The sequence below is a fragment of the Poromitra crassiceps genome, assembly GCF_964638095.1.
Source record: "Poromitra crassiceps genome assembly, chromosome: 6".
Lineage (NCBI taxonomy): Eukaryota > Metazoa > Chordata > Actinopteri > Beryciformes > Melamphaidae > Poromitra > Poromitra crassiceps.
In genome coordinates, this window is record NC_139627.1 from 52,430,313 (window position 1) to 52,448,299 (window position 17,987).

Genomic DNA, 17,987 nt, shown 5'->3' on the forward strand with positions numbered 1-17,987 from the left:
GGTTCTCCAAGGGAAAGGCCCCCAGGAGGCCTGATGAAAAGGTTATGTGTTAATTGTCACACGGTAAAAAAATATGGTGCTACCTAATTTATTTTTGTGCTACCTAATGAAACAGTAGGTAGCACTAGTGCTACCTGGAAAAAAACGAGTTTGGAGCCCTGCCTGTAGTTAATGCTCACTGGCTATATATAGCATGTAAAGCCTCCTGTAGTTAATGCTCACTGGCTATATATAGCATGTAAAGCCTCCTGTAATGCTCACTGGCTATATATAGCATGTAAAGCCTCCTGTAGTTAATGCTCACTGGCTATATATAGCATGTAAAGCCTCCTGTAGTTAATGCTCACTGGCTATATATAGCATGTAAAGCCTCCTGTAATGCTCACTGGCTATATATAGCATGTAAAGCCTCCTGTAGTTAATGCTCACTGGCTATATATAGCATGTAAAGCCTCCTGTAGTTAATGCTCACTGGCTATATATAGCATGTAAAGCCTCCTGTAGTTAATGCTCACTGGCTATATATAGCATGTAAAGCCTCCTGTAGTTAATGCTCACTGGCTATATATAGCATGTAAAGCCTCCTGTAGTTAATGCTCACTGGCTATATATAGCCGGATGCCAATAAAACATAGACTGCACAGAATAAAACCAGTGTGTCCATTGATAATCACATGTCAGTACTGTAACATCTGTAGGTTCATCCTGAGGAATCAGGACATACAAGGCTACCTGGCTGGCAAAACACACAGTATCTGCTCTCACACTGAAAATTGCCTCCTGTTTCAGTGCAACACAGTGGTGAGTCTCTTTTTTTTTGGAACTACCATCACACAAGGTTTTTATTTATGCAATAACATCACAGCATCTTCGCAATTAGCAATTGCATAAAATGATTAGTAGGGGATATGGACATAGCGGGGGGGGGGTGGGGGGGGCGGGGTTGTGTTGCTGAAGTGAAGCAATCAATTCTACATCCTGTCAGCATCCATGTTCCCTGCCTAATGCCTGCTGGCCCCGGGGCAAAGAAGCGTACCGTGAGCAGCACTCTGCCATGGAGAGATCTGCTTTAGCGTACCGTGAGCAGCACTCTGCCATGGAGAGAGCTGCTTTAGCGTACCGTGAGCAGCACTCTGCCATGGAGAGAGCTGCTTTAGCGTACCGTGAGCAGCACTCTGCCATGGAGAGATCTGCTTTAGCGTACCGTGAGCAGCACTCTGCCATGGAGAGATCTGCTTTAGCGTACCGTGAGCAGCACTCTGCCATGGAGAGAGCTGCTTTAGCGTACCGTGAGCAGCACTCTGCCATGGAGAGATCTGCTTTAGCGTACCATGAGCAGCACTCTGCCATGGAGAGATCTGCTTTAGCGTACCGTGAGCAGCACTCTGCCATGGAGAGATCTGCTTTAGCGTACCGTGAGCAGCACTCTGCCATGGAGAGATCTGCTTTAGCGTACCGTGAGCAGCACTCTGCCATGGAGAGAGCTGCTTTAGCGTACCGTGAGCAGCACTCTGCCATGGAGAGAGCTGCTCTAGCGTACCGTGAGCAGCACTCTGCCATGGAGAGATCTGCTTTAGCGTACCGTGAGCAGCACTCTGCCATGGAGAGAGCTGCTCTAGCGTACCGTGAGCAGCACTCTGCCATGGAGAGAGCTGCTCTAGCGTACCGTGAGCAGCACTCTGACATGGAGAGAGCTGCTCTAGCGTACCGTGAGCAGCACTCTGCCATGGAGAGAGCTGCTTTAGCGTACCGTGAGCAGCACTCTGCCATGGAGAGAGCTGCTTTAGCGTACCGTGAGCAGCACTCTGCCATGGAGAGAGCTGCTCTAGCGTACCGTGAGCAGCACTCTGCCATGGAGAGAGCTGATTTAGTGTACCGTGAGCAGCACTCTGCCATGGAGAGAGCTGCTCTAGCGTACCGTGAGCAGCACTCTGCCATGGAGAGAGCTGCTCTAGCGTACCGTGAGCAGCACTCTGCCATGGAGAGAGCTGATTTAGTGTACCGTGAGCAGCACTCTGCCATGGAGAGAGCTGCTCTAGCGTACCGTGAGCAGCACTCTGCCATGGAGAGAGCTGCTTTAGCGTACCGTGAGCAGCACTCTGCCACGGAGAGAGCTGCTTTAGCGTACCGTGAGCAGCACTCTGCCACGGAGAGAGCTGCTTTAGCGTACCGTGAGCAGCACTCTGCCACGGAGAGAGCTGCTTTAGCGTACCGTGAGCAGCACTCTGCCATGGAGAGAGCTGCTTTAGCGTACCGTGAGCAGCACTCCATGTGAGCAGCCATGGTAGAGAGCTGCCATGGAGTAACCTCGCATCACCAGGCTCTTCCCAAGCAGAATAGCCTGGCAGCCATCATTTGTGAATTACACCTCTTTCCTCTTTCCGCTAGATGCCAGAACCGGAACATGTAAACCGGATACGTGCCACATTTTTATCGTCCCCTCCGTTGAAACCGCAGGTTCGAGTTGTGTAGGCTAACTAGTCGCCACGAGTGCCGATGGCGGTTTGCCATAATGTCGATGCCATAATACATCGACATTTTGTTTTTAAAACATTGATGTAGCCTACTATGTAACTTTTTAGTCACCTCGTGTCAGAATCAGAATCAGAATCACTTTTATTGCCACAGTATGCAAATTACATACGAGGAATTTGTCTTAGTGTCTGTATGCAGCGTAGCGGTCACATCAATATACAGGGATAAGAAGTAGGAAGATAACTAACGGCAATCGCAAGGTTGCAAGTGCAATCAAATCGAGTCAATATATACAATATGTACATGAGTGTTCTGTGGATGATAAATATGAATTTACGTTGGATTTACATGAGATTTACAGACTGAGTTAAATATACGTTAAATAGGCAGTGGATTTACATGAATTTACAGTCAGAGTTAGATAAGAGTTACATTGAATGTACATGAAATGTACAGGCTAAGTTAAATAGGCATTACTATGCAGGGAATCTACATCAATTTACCAGTCCCAGTTAGACAAGCATTAAATTAGATACAGTATGAGTTCCAGTTTTATGGGGGGGGGGGGTTCAGTTGAGTTTAGGAGGAGGTAGTGAGTTTGTGTGTGTGTGTGTGTGTGGGGGGGGGTTGTTGGTGAGGCCCTTGGCGGAAGGGTTTTCCGGGCCTTGTTGGTGAGGCTGATGCCGGTTGGGAAGAAGCTGGTCTTGTGGCGGGTGGTTCTGGTCTTGGCAGACCTCAGTCTGTGTTAGTCAGTGTTATCAGGCTCTAGCTAACTGACGTTAGCTACACAGAAGATTTTTCTGGCCCACACGTACATGTATCCAGTAACCGGATTCTGGTTCCTGCCATTGCACATTGGTCACGCCCCCAGGTCCCGAAGCCTCACTAACGGCTCCAGACTAGCCATGGAGAGCTGCTTTATCATACCGTGAGCAGCAGGCAGAGGGAGCCAGAGGGCGGAGGACTCTGTGTTTGTATTCAGTGCATTCTTAATGGTGCCTACAGATGGGGTTGAGCCTATAGGATCTAGTGAGAGATTTGTCGACCTGGAGGGGGTCTTTGATGGGTTTTTTTTATTTTTCTATTATTTTCTTTGTTGTCTGCAGTTATGTAACATGTTATGCAATGATTGTTTCCCCCGCATGGCCTTGCTGACCTTTCTTGTCTTTCATCATTCTGAATTTCTATTTCCTCGTCCTTCAATTCATTCTGTCTGTTCTCTTGTTCACTTCTTCCTTACAGTATGGCTGCCTTGTTGGTTGTTTGTGGATGGTGTTTTTGAATGTGTTGTTTTTGTCTGCTTTGTGACTGTAGAAGATCAATAGACTGCATCTAATCCAGTCTAATCACAGCGCATCTCTTTCTATTGAAGTGACTTTCACAACCGTTCTGCTGTGCTTTTGGAATCCTAAATACTCTCTTGGCTCTTTCAAGCAAGCTCAAGCTTGTGATTTCAAGTTTGTGATTTACAAGAATAGAGAGACTCAGTGTGACAAAACCAACACAGTCTCCAATTATTATTTATTTTTTTAAATAGGAACGTTTTGGACCAACATTGTTACAATTTTGGCTCCAAAATTGTAAAATGTTAACGTTTTAGGTTTAGGGTTAGCGTCTGGGGAGAGGTTAGGTTTAGGGTCTGGGGAGAGGTTAGATTTAGGCTTAGGGTCTGGGTTAGAGTTAGGTGTGGGGGGTGGGAGATGTTAAGTTAGAGGGGTCCCCGGGGTCAGAGACCCCCGGGGAAAAAAACTTTATAATTTTACTAATTAGCTAATTTACTAATAGCAACGTTGGTCCAAAACGTTGCTATTTTACAATTTTTTGGGAGATCGGGTTGGACAAAACTTGATACATTCCAGTGTAGGCTATGGTAGTGAATCAAGACTTGATGGCGGCTTTACCAAAAGCTCTTAAACCAGAAACAAATGCTAGTCCATTTGATTTTTGGCTCTTTCCTTTCAAGATAGCGCCACCCTGTGTCCACCCTGGCACAACTTTTTTATCCAGAAACAGATCTGGATTTCACCCACTCTTCACCCCATCAGGTAAGCCAGAAATCTCGACCGATCAATCAGGCCAAACTTGGCCGACGACAAACAGCCAAAACTCAGGTCGTGTAAATATCCAGGCTAAACTCACGTAGTGTAAATATCCAGGCTAAACTCAGGTAGTGTAAATATCCAGGCTAAACTCACGTAGTGTAAATATCCAGGCTAAACTCAGGTAGTGTAAATATCCAGGCTAAACTCAGGTAGTGTAAATATCCAGGCTAAACTCAGGTAGTGTAAATATCCAGGCTAAACTCAGGTAGTGTAAATATCCAGGCTAAACTCACGTAGTGTAAATATCCAGGCTAAACTCACGTAGTGTAAATATCCAGGCTAAACTCAGGTAGTGTAAATATCCAGGCTAAACTCACGTAGTGTAAATATCCAGGCTAAACTCAGGTAGTGTAAATATCCAGGCTAAACTCAGGTAGTGTAAATATCCAGGCTAAACTCACGTAGTGTAAATATCCAGGCTAAACTCAGGTAGTGTAAATATCCAGGCTAAACTCAGGTAGTGTAAATATCCAGGCTAAACTCAGGTAGTGTAAATACCCAGGCTAAACTCACGTAGTGTAAATATCCAGGCTAAACTCAGGTAGTGTAAATACCCAGGCTAAACTCACGTAGTGTAAATATCCAGGCTAAACTCAGGTAGTGTAAATATCCAGGCTAAACTCAGGTAGTGTAAATATCCAGGCTAAACTCACGTAGTGTAAATATCCAGGCTAAACTCAGGTAGTGTAAATACCCAGGCTAAACTCACGTAGTGTAAATATCCAGGCTAAACTCAGGTAGTGTAAATACCCAGGCTAAACTCACGTAGTGTAAATATCCAGGCTAAACTCAGGTAGTGTAAATACCCAGGCTAAACTCACGTAGTGTAAATATCCAGGCTAAACTCAGGTAGTGTAAATACCCAGGCTAAACTCACGTAGTGTAAATATCCAGGCTAAACTCAGGTAGTGTAAATATCCAGGCTAAACTCACATAGTGTAAATATCCAGGCTATTGAAACACTGCAGGTTATCAGACTTTGTTTGCTTGGATCTGTGACACAGTGACAGAATGTCTGGGGTGAATTTTGTTTCAACACTCACATGTCCTTTATAAATCAAATACACTTTAGAGAGTGATCTAATACCCAAACACTTTGATTCTAATTCACACATGTTTTATAAATCAAATACACTTTAGAGAGTGATCTAATACCCAAACACTTTGATTATAATTCACACATGTTTTATAAATCATATACGCCTTAGAGAGTGATCTAATACCCAAACACTTTGATTCTAATTCATTTTCATGTTAATGGTCCTTGCTAGACATGGGGGGGGGGTGCCTAAAACTTCAGAGCTCGTCCTTTTTGTCAGTTGCTGTAAACATTCAAGCATAACTTAAAAGTAGAAGAAACTGAAATGTTGTGTTTTTTTTTTTTTTTTACCAATTTTAAAGCAACTTTGAATGTGTCTCTTATCACAAATCCCTCTGAGAAATACATACTTTTCAGCAGAGACGTCAGAGGATGGGCACTTCAGATGTTGCAGGGATTAAACATGTGACCATTATGAATATGGGACAGTCACCCACGCAGTTGCCCAAAATCAAGGTGTCACTATGGAATAGAAAAGGTGGGAAACCTGACATTACATTACATTACATTACATTACGTCATTTGGCAGACGCTTTTATCCAAAGCGACTTACAATAACACATTTTGGTCAGCAATAGAGCAATCAACTATGCAACACAGTCTATGACAGCTACAACTTCTGAAGAAATAGTGGTCAAGTTTAGTTTAGTTATTTTTATTTATTTGTATTTATTCCCCCACCCCCCACTGCTAATACCAAGCCTATGTGATCATTTGTTGCTTTGAAGTGTGTGTTAGCACTATTTATAGCAAATAAACGACTTGTTTTGTGCATTATATACAGTTTCCCACCTTATCTATCCATTGGGGACCCATTTCCCCCTGCCTTTTAATGTAGACTAGTTTACATGAGTCTACCAGTCAGTCCTAAATATGGAGTCACAATTTAACTGGGGCTTATCAGTGGACAATAGCATAAAAGGGCATAAAAGTTCCACTTCAGTCCGATCACCCAAAATATAAATATTTAAAGACCCGCTACAGTCAAAAATCAGTTTTTCTTCTTGTTCCTACAGTTGGATGTCTGAGCTCCACTGTGCAGAATGATGTCTGTGCAGAGTTTGACAGTAGAAGGCTGATTCCACAGTCGACTGCTGAAAGTGGAAAGTTTCTCAGAGCTCACTGAAAAGGTTTTCAACAAGCAAGATATGTGACATCATGAATCTTGGAGCCAATCACTGTCCAGTATTCAGCAGTTAAAGCCTCAACACATTCTCACTCACAACTCGTTATGTACTGCAGATCAGTCAGGAACCCTTGTCGTCACTTTGTCACGAGGGAGAATGTGTTGAAAGCATTACATTACATTACATTACATTACATTACATTACATTACGTCATTTGGCAGACGCGTTTATCCAAAGCGACTTACAATAACACATTTTTGTCAGCAATAGAGCAATCAACTATGGAGCACAGTCTATGACAACTACAACTTCTGAAGGAACAGTGGTACAAGTTTAGTTTAGGTTAGTAGTTGTTGTTTTTTTGTTGTTGTTTTTTAAAGAAAGAGAGAGAAAGAAGTTAGATCAAGAAGGGCCCAGATGGAGCCTGAAAAGGTGTGTCTTTAGTCTTTTCCGAAAGATCGGCAGTGATTCAGCTGTCCTGACCGAAGGTGGAAGCCTGTTCCACCATTGAGGTGCCAGGGACGAGAAGAGTCGAGATCGGGATGAGCGACTTTTGAGCCCCCGTAGCGAAGGAGGGGCGAGGCGTCCTGCACTGGTGGAGGAGCGAAGGGAGCGCTTAGAGGTTTGGAACCTGACCATAGATTGCAGGTACAGGGGAGCTGACTGGTGTACTGCCCTGTAGGCCAGTACACCAGTGTCTTGAATTTGATGCGAGCCGAGATGGGAAGCCAGTGGAGGTCCTGGAAGAGGGGAGTGACATGAGAGAATTTGGGTTGGTTGAATACCAGACGGGCTGCAGCGTTCTGAATGAGCTGAAGCGGTCGGATGTCAGTGGCAGGTAGGCCGGCCAGGAGCACGTTGCAGTAGTCCAGGCGAGAGATGATAAGTGACTGGACCAGGAGTTGAGTCGCTTCTCTTGTGAGAAATGGACGGAAAGCCCGTTGTATGCTGTGATTGGCTAGCTATGTTTTAGATAACCCTGGTTATCTGCCGGGCTCCAGAGTGCGTGTATTTACACGCATTTTCCCACCTTAAAATCTCCCAGTGCGCATAAATATTTACATAACACGCACTGGTGCGTGCACCTTGGAATTTGTAGTGTCTTTCTCTCTCTCTCACCCTGCTCTTGTCCCACAGCGTGTGATGCGGTCAAGCTAAATCTCTCACATAGAAAGACAAGGGAGAGGCATTTGAAGGATTTGAACAAGGTCATTTAAGCTTTTTGTGGGAAAAACCATCAGACACAAATTATTATTCAAAGTAGAGTATTTTACACACATCTTGAAACATGACTTTAGGGGGTCTTTAAGACCCCCCCCCCACACACACACACACACACACACACACACACAAGCTTTGAGATTTGGTGCATTTGAAGTCATGTGCATGTTAGCTTTCACTCTATAGCCGTGTGTGCAGGCACGTCACACACGTGCTGCGTCCTGCTTTCTTTTGTCCCTGACAGATTTCTAATATTCTGCCTGAAAAATCCCCCAAAAAGGCAGAGTAGCAGACTCTTCTTGTCGAAGCCTCTATTGGAAGTGACACATTTGGAAAGGCACTCTTCAAAAGCTTTACGCGAGCCCCACGGCATCTGAGAGCTGTCATATTGAAAGAGTCTGACCTATTGTCAGCCCCCTCTATTCCCATCTTACACCTGTTCCTCTTTTCCCTGCACCTATTTATTCCACCCTTATTTCCCCTGTCATGCCATTGTTTCTCCTCTCCTCTCCTCTCCTCTCCTCTCCTCTCCTCTCCTCTCCTCTCCTCTCCTCTCCTCCCCCCCTCCTATCCTCCCCTCCCCTCTCCTCTCCTCTCCTCTCCTCTCCTCTCCTCTCCTCTCCTCCCCTCTCCTCTCCTCTCCTCTCCTCCTCTCCTCTCCTCTCCTCTCTCATCTCCTCTCCTCCCCTCTCCTCTCCTCTCCTCTCCTCTCCTCTGCTCCCCCTCTCCCCCCCTGCCATTCATTACTGCTCTGGGTGACTTGTGCCTGGTGGCAGTCTCTCATCTTCTGCGCGTCTCCATGGGGAGAGGGGTAAAGCAGCACAGCGCGGGATGCTGGGAGTTGTGCTTTTGTGTGCCTGCCTGGCTCATTCGTTCGCATCAAAATCATCCATACTGACAGTGGGCGTCGTTCCCGATTCGCTCTCACAGTCGTCAGGGCGACAGCATAGGGACAGTTAGTGCTGCAGCATGTGCATAATGAGTAAAAGTCATTATAAGGAAACAATTTCAGGATTCACAATATGGCCTGTCCATTGGTACTTAATAATAGAGAAAATCTCCTATATTTATTTACAGCAGTGTGTGTACATATTCCAAACAAAATCGGTCCCAAAGCCAGACCAAAAACCAAAACTCTGTCTGATGTCAATCATCAATCAGTTATTTCTAGCGCTGGGTGATGACGACATGACTCTGAAATCATTTACATTTAAAAGTTGCAATGATTTAATCTGTGTAATCTTTGCTGCTTTGTGGATTCTTGCAGTCGCAATGGCCCCCAACCTCATCTCGAGTTAGTGTAATCAAATATCGTCGGAAATGTCCTGAATGTTGTTAACCGTTTTATTAATTACACGCCTCGTCACTTTGGGGAAACCAATTGAGCGTTTTGTTTGCTTTTACCAACTGCAGTACAAAGAGCTGGCAGGCAGAACATGTTGAACTTTCTATTGTGACTGGCAGCTACAATATAATGTGAGCTTACAATGGTATCCACTAAACGTAACATACAGCGGATTCAAATCGGCAGGCAAGCTCAGAAGCCGGTACAGGCAGCATGTCCAAAGGATGAAGACAAAAACACTGTTAACGCGGCAGCAACGGCGAGCATATCGTCCCACAATATATCGCGATATCAAAACGTGACAATATGTATCGTTGAGATGAAATCTCATATCGCGAGAAAAAGAAGCTGAACATGGTGGCACTGATCTGCATCTGATTGCGTGCTCGCTCTCCTTTTCATTGCTTTGTTTGAACAGACGATGGGACGTTACAGACACGGAGGATGAAAAGGGTGAAATTACTCAAGTTAGCGTGGAGGATGCCCCCAAAACTTACAAATCGATCGCAAAAAAATATTGTTAAAATATTGTATCGTATCGTTATCGTGAACCCAATATCGTGTATCGTATCGTATCGTGAACTGAGTGTATCGTGCCATCCCCTACTACTGAGTTAACGAGAGAGATGAAGATGAGTGGCAGCTGCAGGGTGGAAGGCGGGGCTGATTACAGACAGAAGACAGGAGTCATGGCAGGAGCAACAGACGACGCTGGAACAAAACATTCTCACACTTGACTTGATCACGGGTGCGAGATGGAAATGGTTGCAGTCATGACAAAAACACCATTCTCTTCTATAATAAATCATAATTAACATAAAGCCATATTATACAATAGCTACAATTCATCAATGAATGAAGCATGAATATGAGCATGGAGGTGGGGGGTTGTTCACAGAAAGAAAGCAGGAAGTAGAAAAACCTTGGGCATAATGGTGAGCAATTGGGTGATCAATATTGTGATTACATTTCATGGCCTTATGTGCAGTAAGTATGTGCTCAACTCCTTTCCTTTTGTAAAAAATATTTTATTAGTTTCTCAATAAGTTTGATTTTGGTCACTGGACATTCACTTCTATACATCATCCCCTCCATTGTGATGGCATCCACTCCATTGACATTGATTTTTGGACTGACCAAACAACCAACAAACAAACCAACAAACCAACCAACCAACCAACCAACCAACCATTTAACCAACCAACCAACCAACCAACCAACCAACCATTTAACCAACCAACCAACCAACCAACCAACCATTTAACCAACCAACCAACCAACCAACCAACAAACCAACAAACAAACCAACAAACCAACCAACCAACCAACCAACCAACCATTTAACCAACCAACCAACCAACCAACCCAACCAACCAACCATTTAACCAACCAACCAACCAACCAACAAACCAACCAACCAACCAACCAACCAACCAACCATTTAACCAACCAACCAACCAACCCAACCAACCAACCATTTAACCAACCAACAAACCAACAAACCAACCAACCAACCAACCATCCAACCAACCATTTAACCAACCAACCAACCAACCAACAAACCAACCAACCAACCATCCAACCAACCATTTAACCAACAAACCAACAAACCAACCAACAAACCAACCAACCCAACCAACCAACCATTTAACCAACCAACCAACCAACCAACCATTTAACCAACCAACCAACCAACCAACCCAACCAACCAACCATTTAACCAACCAACCAACAAACAAACAAACAAACAAACAAACAAACAAACAAACCATTTAACCAACCAACCAACCAACCAACCAACCCAACCAACCAACCATTTAACCAACCAACCAACAAACCAACAAACCAACCAACCAACCAACCATCCAACCAACCATTTAACCAACCAACCAACCAACAACCCAACCAACCATCCAACCAACCATTTAACCAACAAACCAACCAACAAACCAACCAACCCAACCAACCCAACCAACCAACCATTTAACCAACCAACCAACCAACAAACAAACCAACAAACCAACCAACCAACCAACCATCCAACCAACCATTTAACCAACCAACCAACCAACCAACCAACCAACAAACCAACCATCCAACCAACCATTTAACCAACCAACAAACCAACCAACCCAACCAACCCAACCAACCAACAAACCAACCAACCAACCAACCATCCAACCAACCATTTAACCAACCAACAAACCAACCAACCCAACCAACCCAACAAACCAACCAACCAACCAACCAACCAACCATCCAACCAACCATTTAACCAACCAACAAACCAACCAACCCAACCAACCCAACCAACAAACCAACCAACCATCCAACCAACCATTTAACCAACCAACCAACCAACCAACCAACCAACCAACAAACCAACACACCAACCAACCAAAGTAAATGTACTACTTGAGACTTTTGTTTATTCTACCCACCACTGACACCTACCTGATCATTCATCCTATAATATGAATGTAGGATGTCTGTATGTGAGTGAGTGAGCAAATTGTCTTTGTCCGCAGCGATGCCATTTCACATGCCATCACGCTGAATCTTTCAGGAGGTATAAAGAGCACCCTAGCATTAGTAGCAAAAATGGCTACTAGTAAGTGAGTGAACACAGTTTCAGCACCATGGTAGGAATGTCGAAAATCATAATTGTTCTTGACCGACAACCGACCCTCATTAGCCGACAATTGGTCGGTTAACCGAGAAGATTAAAATGGCTATTTGACTGTCTGTGCCTCATTAAACCATTACCACAACAAATGCTTGATTATCTTTCATTAGAAAGCGTTTATTTTTTTACATCTACAAGCAGAAAAAAACACATTAACAAAACGAAAAGACAAGTTGAATCCTCCAGCCATCTAAACAAAAACATTCCTCCGATAGGCTATACTGCTTAGAGCTGCACGCTTTGCATATTAAGGGCACGTCAATTGACACGCAGCCGGCCCGTAAAGTAGGCCTACTGTTTGAGGGGATGACAGCCCAGGCCAGGGCAGATTCTAGGGGGTGGCAGGGGTGGGCTATGCCCACCCAAAAATGTATCTTGCCCACCCTAAAAATAAAAATAAAATAATAATCTCCCTTTTTGAATTCCAGGCGACCCCACTTAAGCCCATGGCACACCAATCGAACATTCTCCAACAAACACGAACGAACACGAACACACGTAGATGTTCGTTTGGTGTGCCATAGCTGTCTGTCCTTGTCTGTTCGTGTTCGGCGATGTTCGGTGATGTTCGCCCGGATTCAACATGTTCAATCCGTGCTTGTTCGGTGTTCGCGGTTGTCTGGTCAGTTCACCATGTTTTCAGTCACGTATCCATGGAAACGGCAGTGTTCTGAGCATCAGCCCGCTACCAAACCACTCGACTGTATTCCTTCTAGATGGTGGGCCAACCAGAGATTTCGTGCACTTAAACGATCCCTACGTACAGATGGAGAACCCAGTCCTTTATTAACAACTGAGACATGTCTCAACAAATGAAAATAAAACTGTTGCCACTCGTATTTTCTGATCAGATTTTGTGATCGCTAACTCTGTCAACTTGCATTTTCTCCGGTAAAGAGAGCGGACAGCTATGTTTGGGTCCGACATGCATGACGTATTTGTAGTTATCATCCAATAGCGGGCTTGGAAAAGTATCACGTGGTTCACGTTGCTCATGTAGTTCCTGCTTTCTGTCAAATCCAAACACCACAACATCACTCGCTGTTAACTTTTTGGAATGATTTTCAGTGGCACTTTACTATGATTTGCATTAATTTATATAATATTAACTTAGCCAGCAATTCGGTGTTAAAACGTGACGTCAGTTGTGAAAGTTTGGCAGCTTCTCAATGCAGTACTACGCTAATAGTTTATGAGCAACGCTAATGTGATATCACTGATCAGTCTGTATGCTTCCCTTATCTGTCACTTGGACTAAAACGCTAGCTAAGTGATTAACTATATTAGAAATACCAACATAATAAACAGCAGCCAGCATATTTAACTAACGTTACAGTCAGGGGTGTAATGGTTGGTAAATGAGGTGGGTAAACTATCCAATGTGAGTAGTTTACCCAGCTCATTCTCCCTCATTGATTGATAGATGATCTGAGAACAAGTGAGTAAACTATCAACCTCATTTAAAAAATGTGGCTTACCTCCACTACAGTATATTTTAGTAATCTGCTCACTAGTCTCTAATCTAGAGTAACGTTACATTTGTATTAATAACACATGTATAATTGGTCGGTGTGCCATGCTTTCAAACAATCTCCAACATCTGCCAACATTCACAGACAATTGTCTGTTCGTGTTTGTTGGTGTTTGTTGGAGAATGTTTGATTGGTGTGCCATGGGCTTTAGGGTTGTGACCCGAAGGTTGGCGACCACTGGGTTAGTTAGTTTAGGGCACCTAACTGTAGTTATAGCTTTAATTTGATTTGAGAAATAAGCTCATCCAATGAAAAGAATATTATGGAGTTGATTATTTTAAACTATGGATGAAGGATTGTTATTTATTTGTTAGGTTAACAAAGTCAATCTGCTTTCAGTTTTAATTTCAGTTTGAGTTTGAATAAGACTAAAAGTCTTGTAAATATAGGTTTGAAGGCTAAATGGCAAATAGTTTTTAGCTACATAGTTTAGCTGTATAGTTAAGTCTCACTGCACTAGTCTTTAATTTGATTTGATAAATAATGTCATCCAATGAAAATAACTGTTATGGAGTTGATTATTGAAATTATGGATGAAGGATGTTTTTAAGTTTTATGGTAAATAAATCTGCTTTCAAAGTTGTTTTCTTTTCACTTTTAAGACTAAAAGTCTTGTGAATATAATAACAGTTGTGTAAATAGTTTGTTAGTTAGTTTGTATGTACATAGTTAGTTTGCAAATAGTTTTAATAATAGTTTTGTAAACATTGGCCTGTCCCCTGAATGAAAGTTCATACTTAGGTTACCCACAGCACAATGTGGACACCTAGTGGAACAGTTTAGTGTTAGAATATAATGCAACTTAATCCCCATCCCCAAACCGAGAACCTTTGGGCAACCTACCGCCAAAGATGTAACAGGCTAAAAACGGACCTGGTACCAGCTACTGTATGGCTTACTAGCTTGTCGGCAATAATGTTCCAAAGTTAGGCACATTTTTGGCAAGTTTTTTTTTGGTATGGCTATTTTCATTGCCCCCCCAAAAAATGTTATTGCCCACCCAGTAACCTCACCCTAGATTTTTTTGGGCTCCAAATTGCACCAATTTTAAACCGAAGTATATATGTCGGGAGATGTCTTCACGCACAAAGTTTCATGCAGTTTAAGCCATTTTCCTAGGAGTTATAAGCATCTGATTTTGTAACTACAAACCTCTGGGTCTGTTTACTTCCGCGGTCAACTGGGGCAGCCTGAAAGTAGCCAATGAGTGACATCCTCCTAAGTAAAGACCCGCCTTGACGAGCGGCCTGACAGATTGCCATTTCCAATTGAGTTTTGTCAGTGATAGCGCACGAAGTGAACCTGCAATACACGGGAGGCGCTGTTTTGCTGTTTTTCATTTGAATAGAGTACATTGCAAAGCATGTTCAGTCTTTGATAATGTAATGTCGAATGTCAAACATGTAATGTCAAATACAAATGCATTTTCATTTGAATTGTGACTTAAATAATGCTTGCAGGGATGGAAAATTAGGTTGGATATTTTGGATTGCATTTACATTTCCACATTTAAATTACAAGTTTGATATAGTCCATTGAAAAGCAGTATGACTAAATTAAAATGAAATGTCAAATACCATTTAAATTATCATTTGACATTTTCTACAAAAATGCATTTTAATTTGAATTGTGACTTAAATAATGCTTGCAGAGATGAAAAATTAGGCTGCATTTTTCGGATTGCATTTTCATTACCAAATTTAAATTACCATTTTAATATAGTCCATTGTAGAGCGGGCTATGGACTTTGAAAATTAAATGTCAAACAGCTTGTCATTTTAATTCTTATATAGTCATAAAAAGCCCTTACAAGTATATGAAAATGAAAATGAAAATTGGATTATTCCATTTTAATTTAAATTTTTACTGAAATAACACACACATGTGTTGAAAATGATAATGTTATTGAGGAATTACATTACCATTTTCAAGTTTAAATTATCATTTGAATTGAGTCAGCTATGGGCTTCCATATCACTACAGTATCTTCTCCTTTTAGCAATAGTCTCACTAATCCCACAGTGGTTTACCTGCTTTTGAGATCTGCAAAAATAGTTTGCTTCTGTCTCACCCCTTCTCCCTCTCTTCACACACGCGAGGGCTGTGCTCTGTGTCTTGCAGGGCTCCACAACATTATAAAGACGAGTCCGCACGCAGCAGTCAGTTGTCAATGCAGTCTACAATACAGTTAGGGGCACGGTGGCTCAGTGGTAGAGCTGTCGCCTCACAGTCAGAAGGTCCTGAGTTCGATTCTCGCCTGGGACACTGTGGGCGCTGTGGTTGTGATCCCCCCCATATCTTCAGTGCCTACTGCCCAGGTGGGGTGTCTCGTCATAAGGGCCTTTCTGGTTGTGTGGAGTTTGCATGTTCTCCCCGTGCTCCCCCAGGGGGTTCCTCCGTATATAACCCCCCCACTAAAAACATGCAGAAGATCAGATCGTCATTGTCATCCGACCAGTGACGACAACATCCGAAGTTGGTCCCCGGGCGCTGTACGAGAAAGCGACCACTGCTCCTGGCCTGCCCCCCGGAGGAAAGGATATGCCTGGATGGGTTAAATGCAGAGGACACTTTTCACCGGCCACCGTCAGCATGAGTGTGTTGTGGCCGCATGCATGTGTTGTGGTGTTCGTGTGACAATAAAAGACGGGGCTTGTCCCGTTACGAGAGTTACGAGAGGTTTTTTTTTTTACAAACAATCCGTCTCTTGTTGTGAGACAATTTCTCAGAACTGCCATGTGGACAGTAAAGACTAACGTTAATTGATACTTTTCAATCGTCAATTAGACCGCTTCATGTCTGAATATATATATATATATATATATATATATATATATATATATATATATATATATATAATTCATATATTATTATTATTATTATTACGCTATCGATAATTGATCGTTAATTTTCCCGAATTCCGATTATGGAAATGGATTCAAAATGCCCATCCCTAGTTTGTATAATGTTTATATGCAGGCATGTTATGTTTGAATTGATGTTACAGCACAGTTTTGAAAAATGAAAGCATCTCAGCCCTGGTTTCTGTAAAGCGAGGAGCGCTCAAGTCCAAACCTCGATGATGTCACCGTCCTCCATGTCCAGGTCATCAGGCGTCTGGCTGTGTGTGATCTTGGACCCGTCGAAAAAAAAACGCACCTTGTGCATGGCCACGCCTCCGGACACACTGGACAGGTACTGCGAAAGGATAGAGCCCAGCGGCGCCTCCCTGTGCAGCGAGTATTCCTTGTTCAAAGCTTTCTCTTTGCCCTGTAGTCGCACGGTGATAATGTCGCGGCCGTGTTCCACGGCTCTCTGTTTATCGTCTGCTGCCACGACACAACAGTCTATGATGTCGGCGATGCCGAGGCCCAGCTCGTTGATGGTTAGGTGAGTAGGGAGCTCCGTCTCGTTCCTCAGCAGGAGGATGTGAGAGGGTGGGACCTGGATCTTGAGGGACAGTTGGTCCACGACCTTGCTCAACGGTGCCGACGACAGCACCGGGATCTTGTGCACCTCAGTTAGGCAGCGGACCTTCAGAGGGATTTCCCGGATTGCCAGCGGGCTTCCCTCAGCGCCAGGGGTCAAGACGATGATGTCATCGTCATCATCGTCGTCGTTGCCCTTGTCCGCAGACGGCGGAGAGAGGAAGAGGGTGTTCACTGCCCGCAGCTGCGTGTTGACCTCATGCAACTTCTGGCTGACCCTGTGGGACACTTTGGCGTCTGGAGTCCATGGAGGTGGAGGAGAGGGGGTGCGAATGCATTCCGGTGCTTGGCTCTTCTGCACAGTTTCTGCTTCCTCCTCCTCCTCCTCTTCATAGTCGCTGAGGCTGACGGCTTTCTTTGCAGGAGAGAGAGACCACAGATTGGCTTCGTCGCTGTCGCTGCCCGTCTTGTGAGTGTCAGCGCGCTTAGCGGGCGGCGGCGTCATCTGCAGACCCTTCACCTTGTTGGAGTAGATCATCTGCATACCCTTCACCTTGTTGGAGTAGACGGGCACCGGGGTGATGTTGGCCTTGTCGATGACGCGGCGCCGTTTGGGCAGAGGCTTCGGAGGCGTGACAACCTCCAGGTCACTGTCACTGCTGTCACACATGTTTTTGAAACGTTTTTAACACTGCGACATCAGTGATTAAATAGTGACATCATCTGTGATTTATGACGTCACCGATGATGTCACAATGTCTGTGACATCATCAGAGGCTGTCATAAATCACTTGCACAGACAGACCAGAGCAATCGAGTAAGAGAGTGGCATCAGTGGAGGTCCAACATGCCGTCACTCAGTAGCCAATGAATAGCCAGGAAGGGGGGCTCGCACTAAGTTTAAATGCTAAAATAAAGCTGATAATATACAATGTGATTCTTTAAACGTCTGACCCTTTCAAAGTACATCAC

At 43.9% G+C, this 17,987-nt stretch overlaps 1 protein-coding gene across 1 annotated transcript; it reads right to left on the reverse strand.

The window, feature by feature from the left end:
• Positions 1-16,650: 16,650 nt before the first annotated feature.
• Positions 16,651-17,685, reverse strand: LOC310777971 (NFATC2-interacting protein-like; the record flags this gene model as incomplete). The annotated part of the gene is made up of 1 exon (XM_083638302.1): positions 16,651-17,685. One exon carries the CDS (start codon positions 17,683-17,685, stop codon positions 16,651-16,653), a length of 1,035 nt encoding a protein of 344 aa, XP_083494428.1.
• Positions 17,686-17,987: the final 302 nt, after the last annotated feature.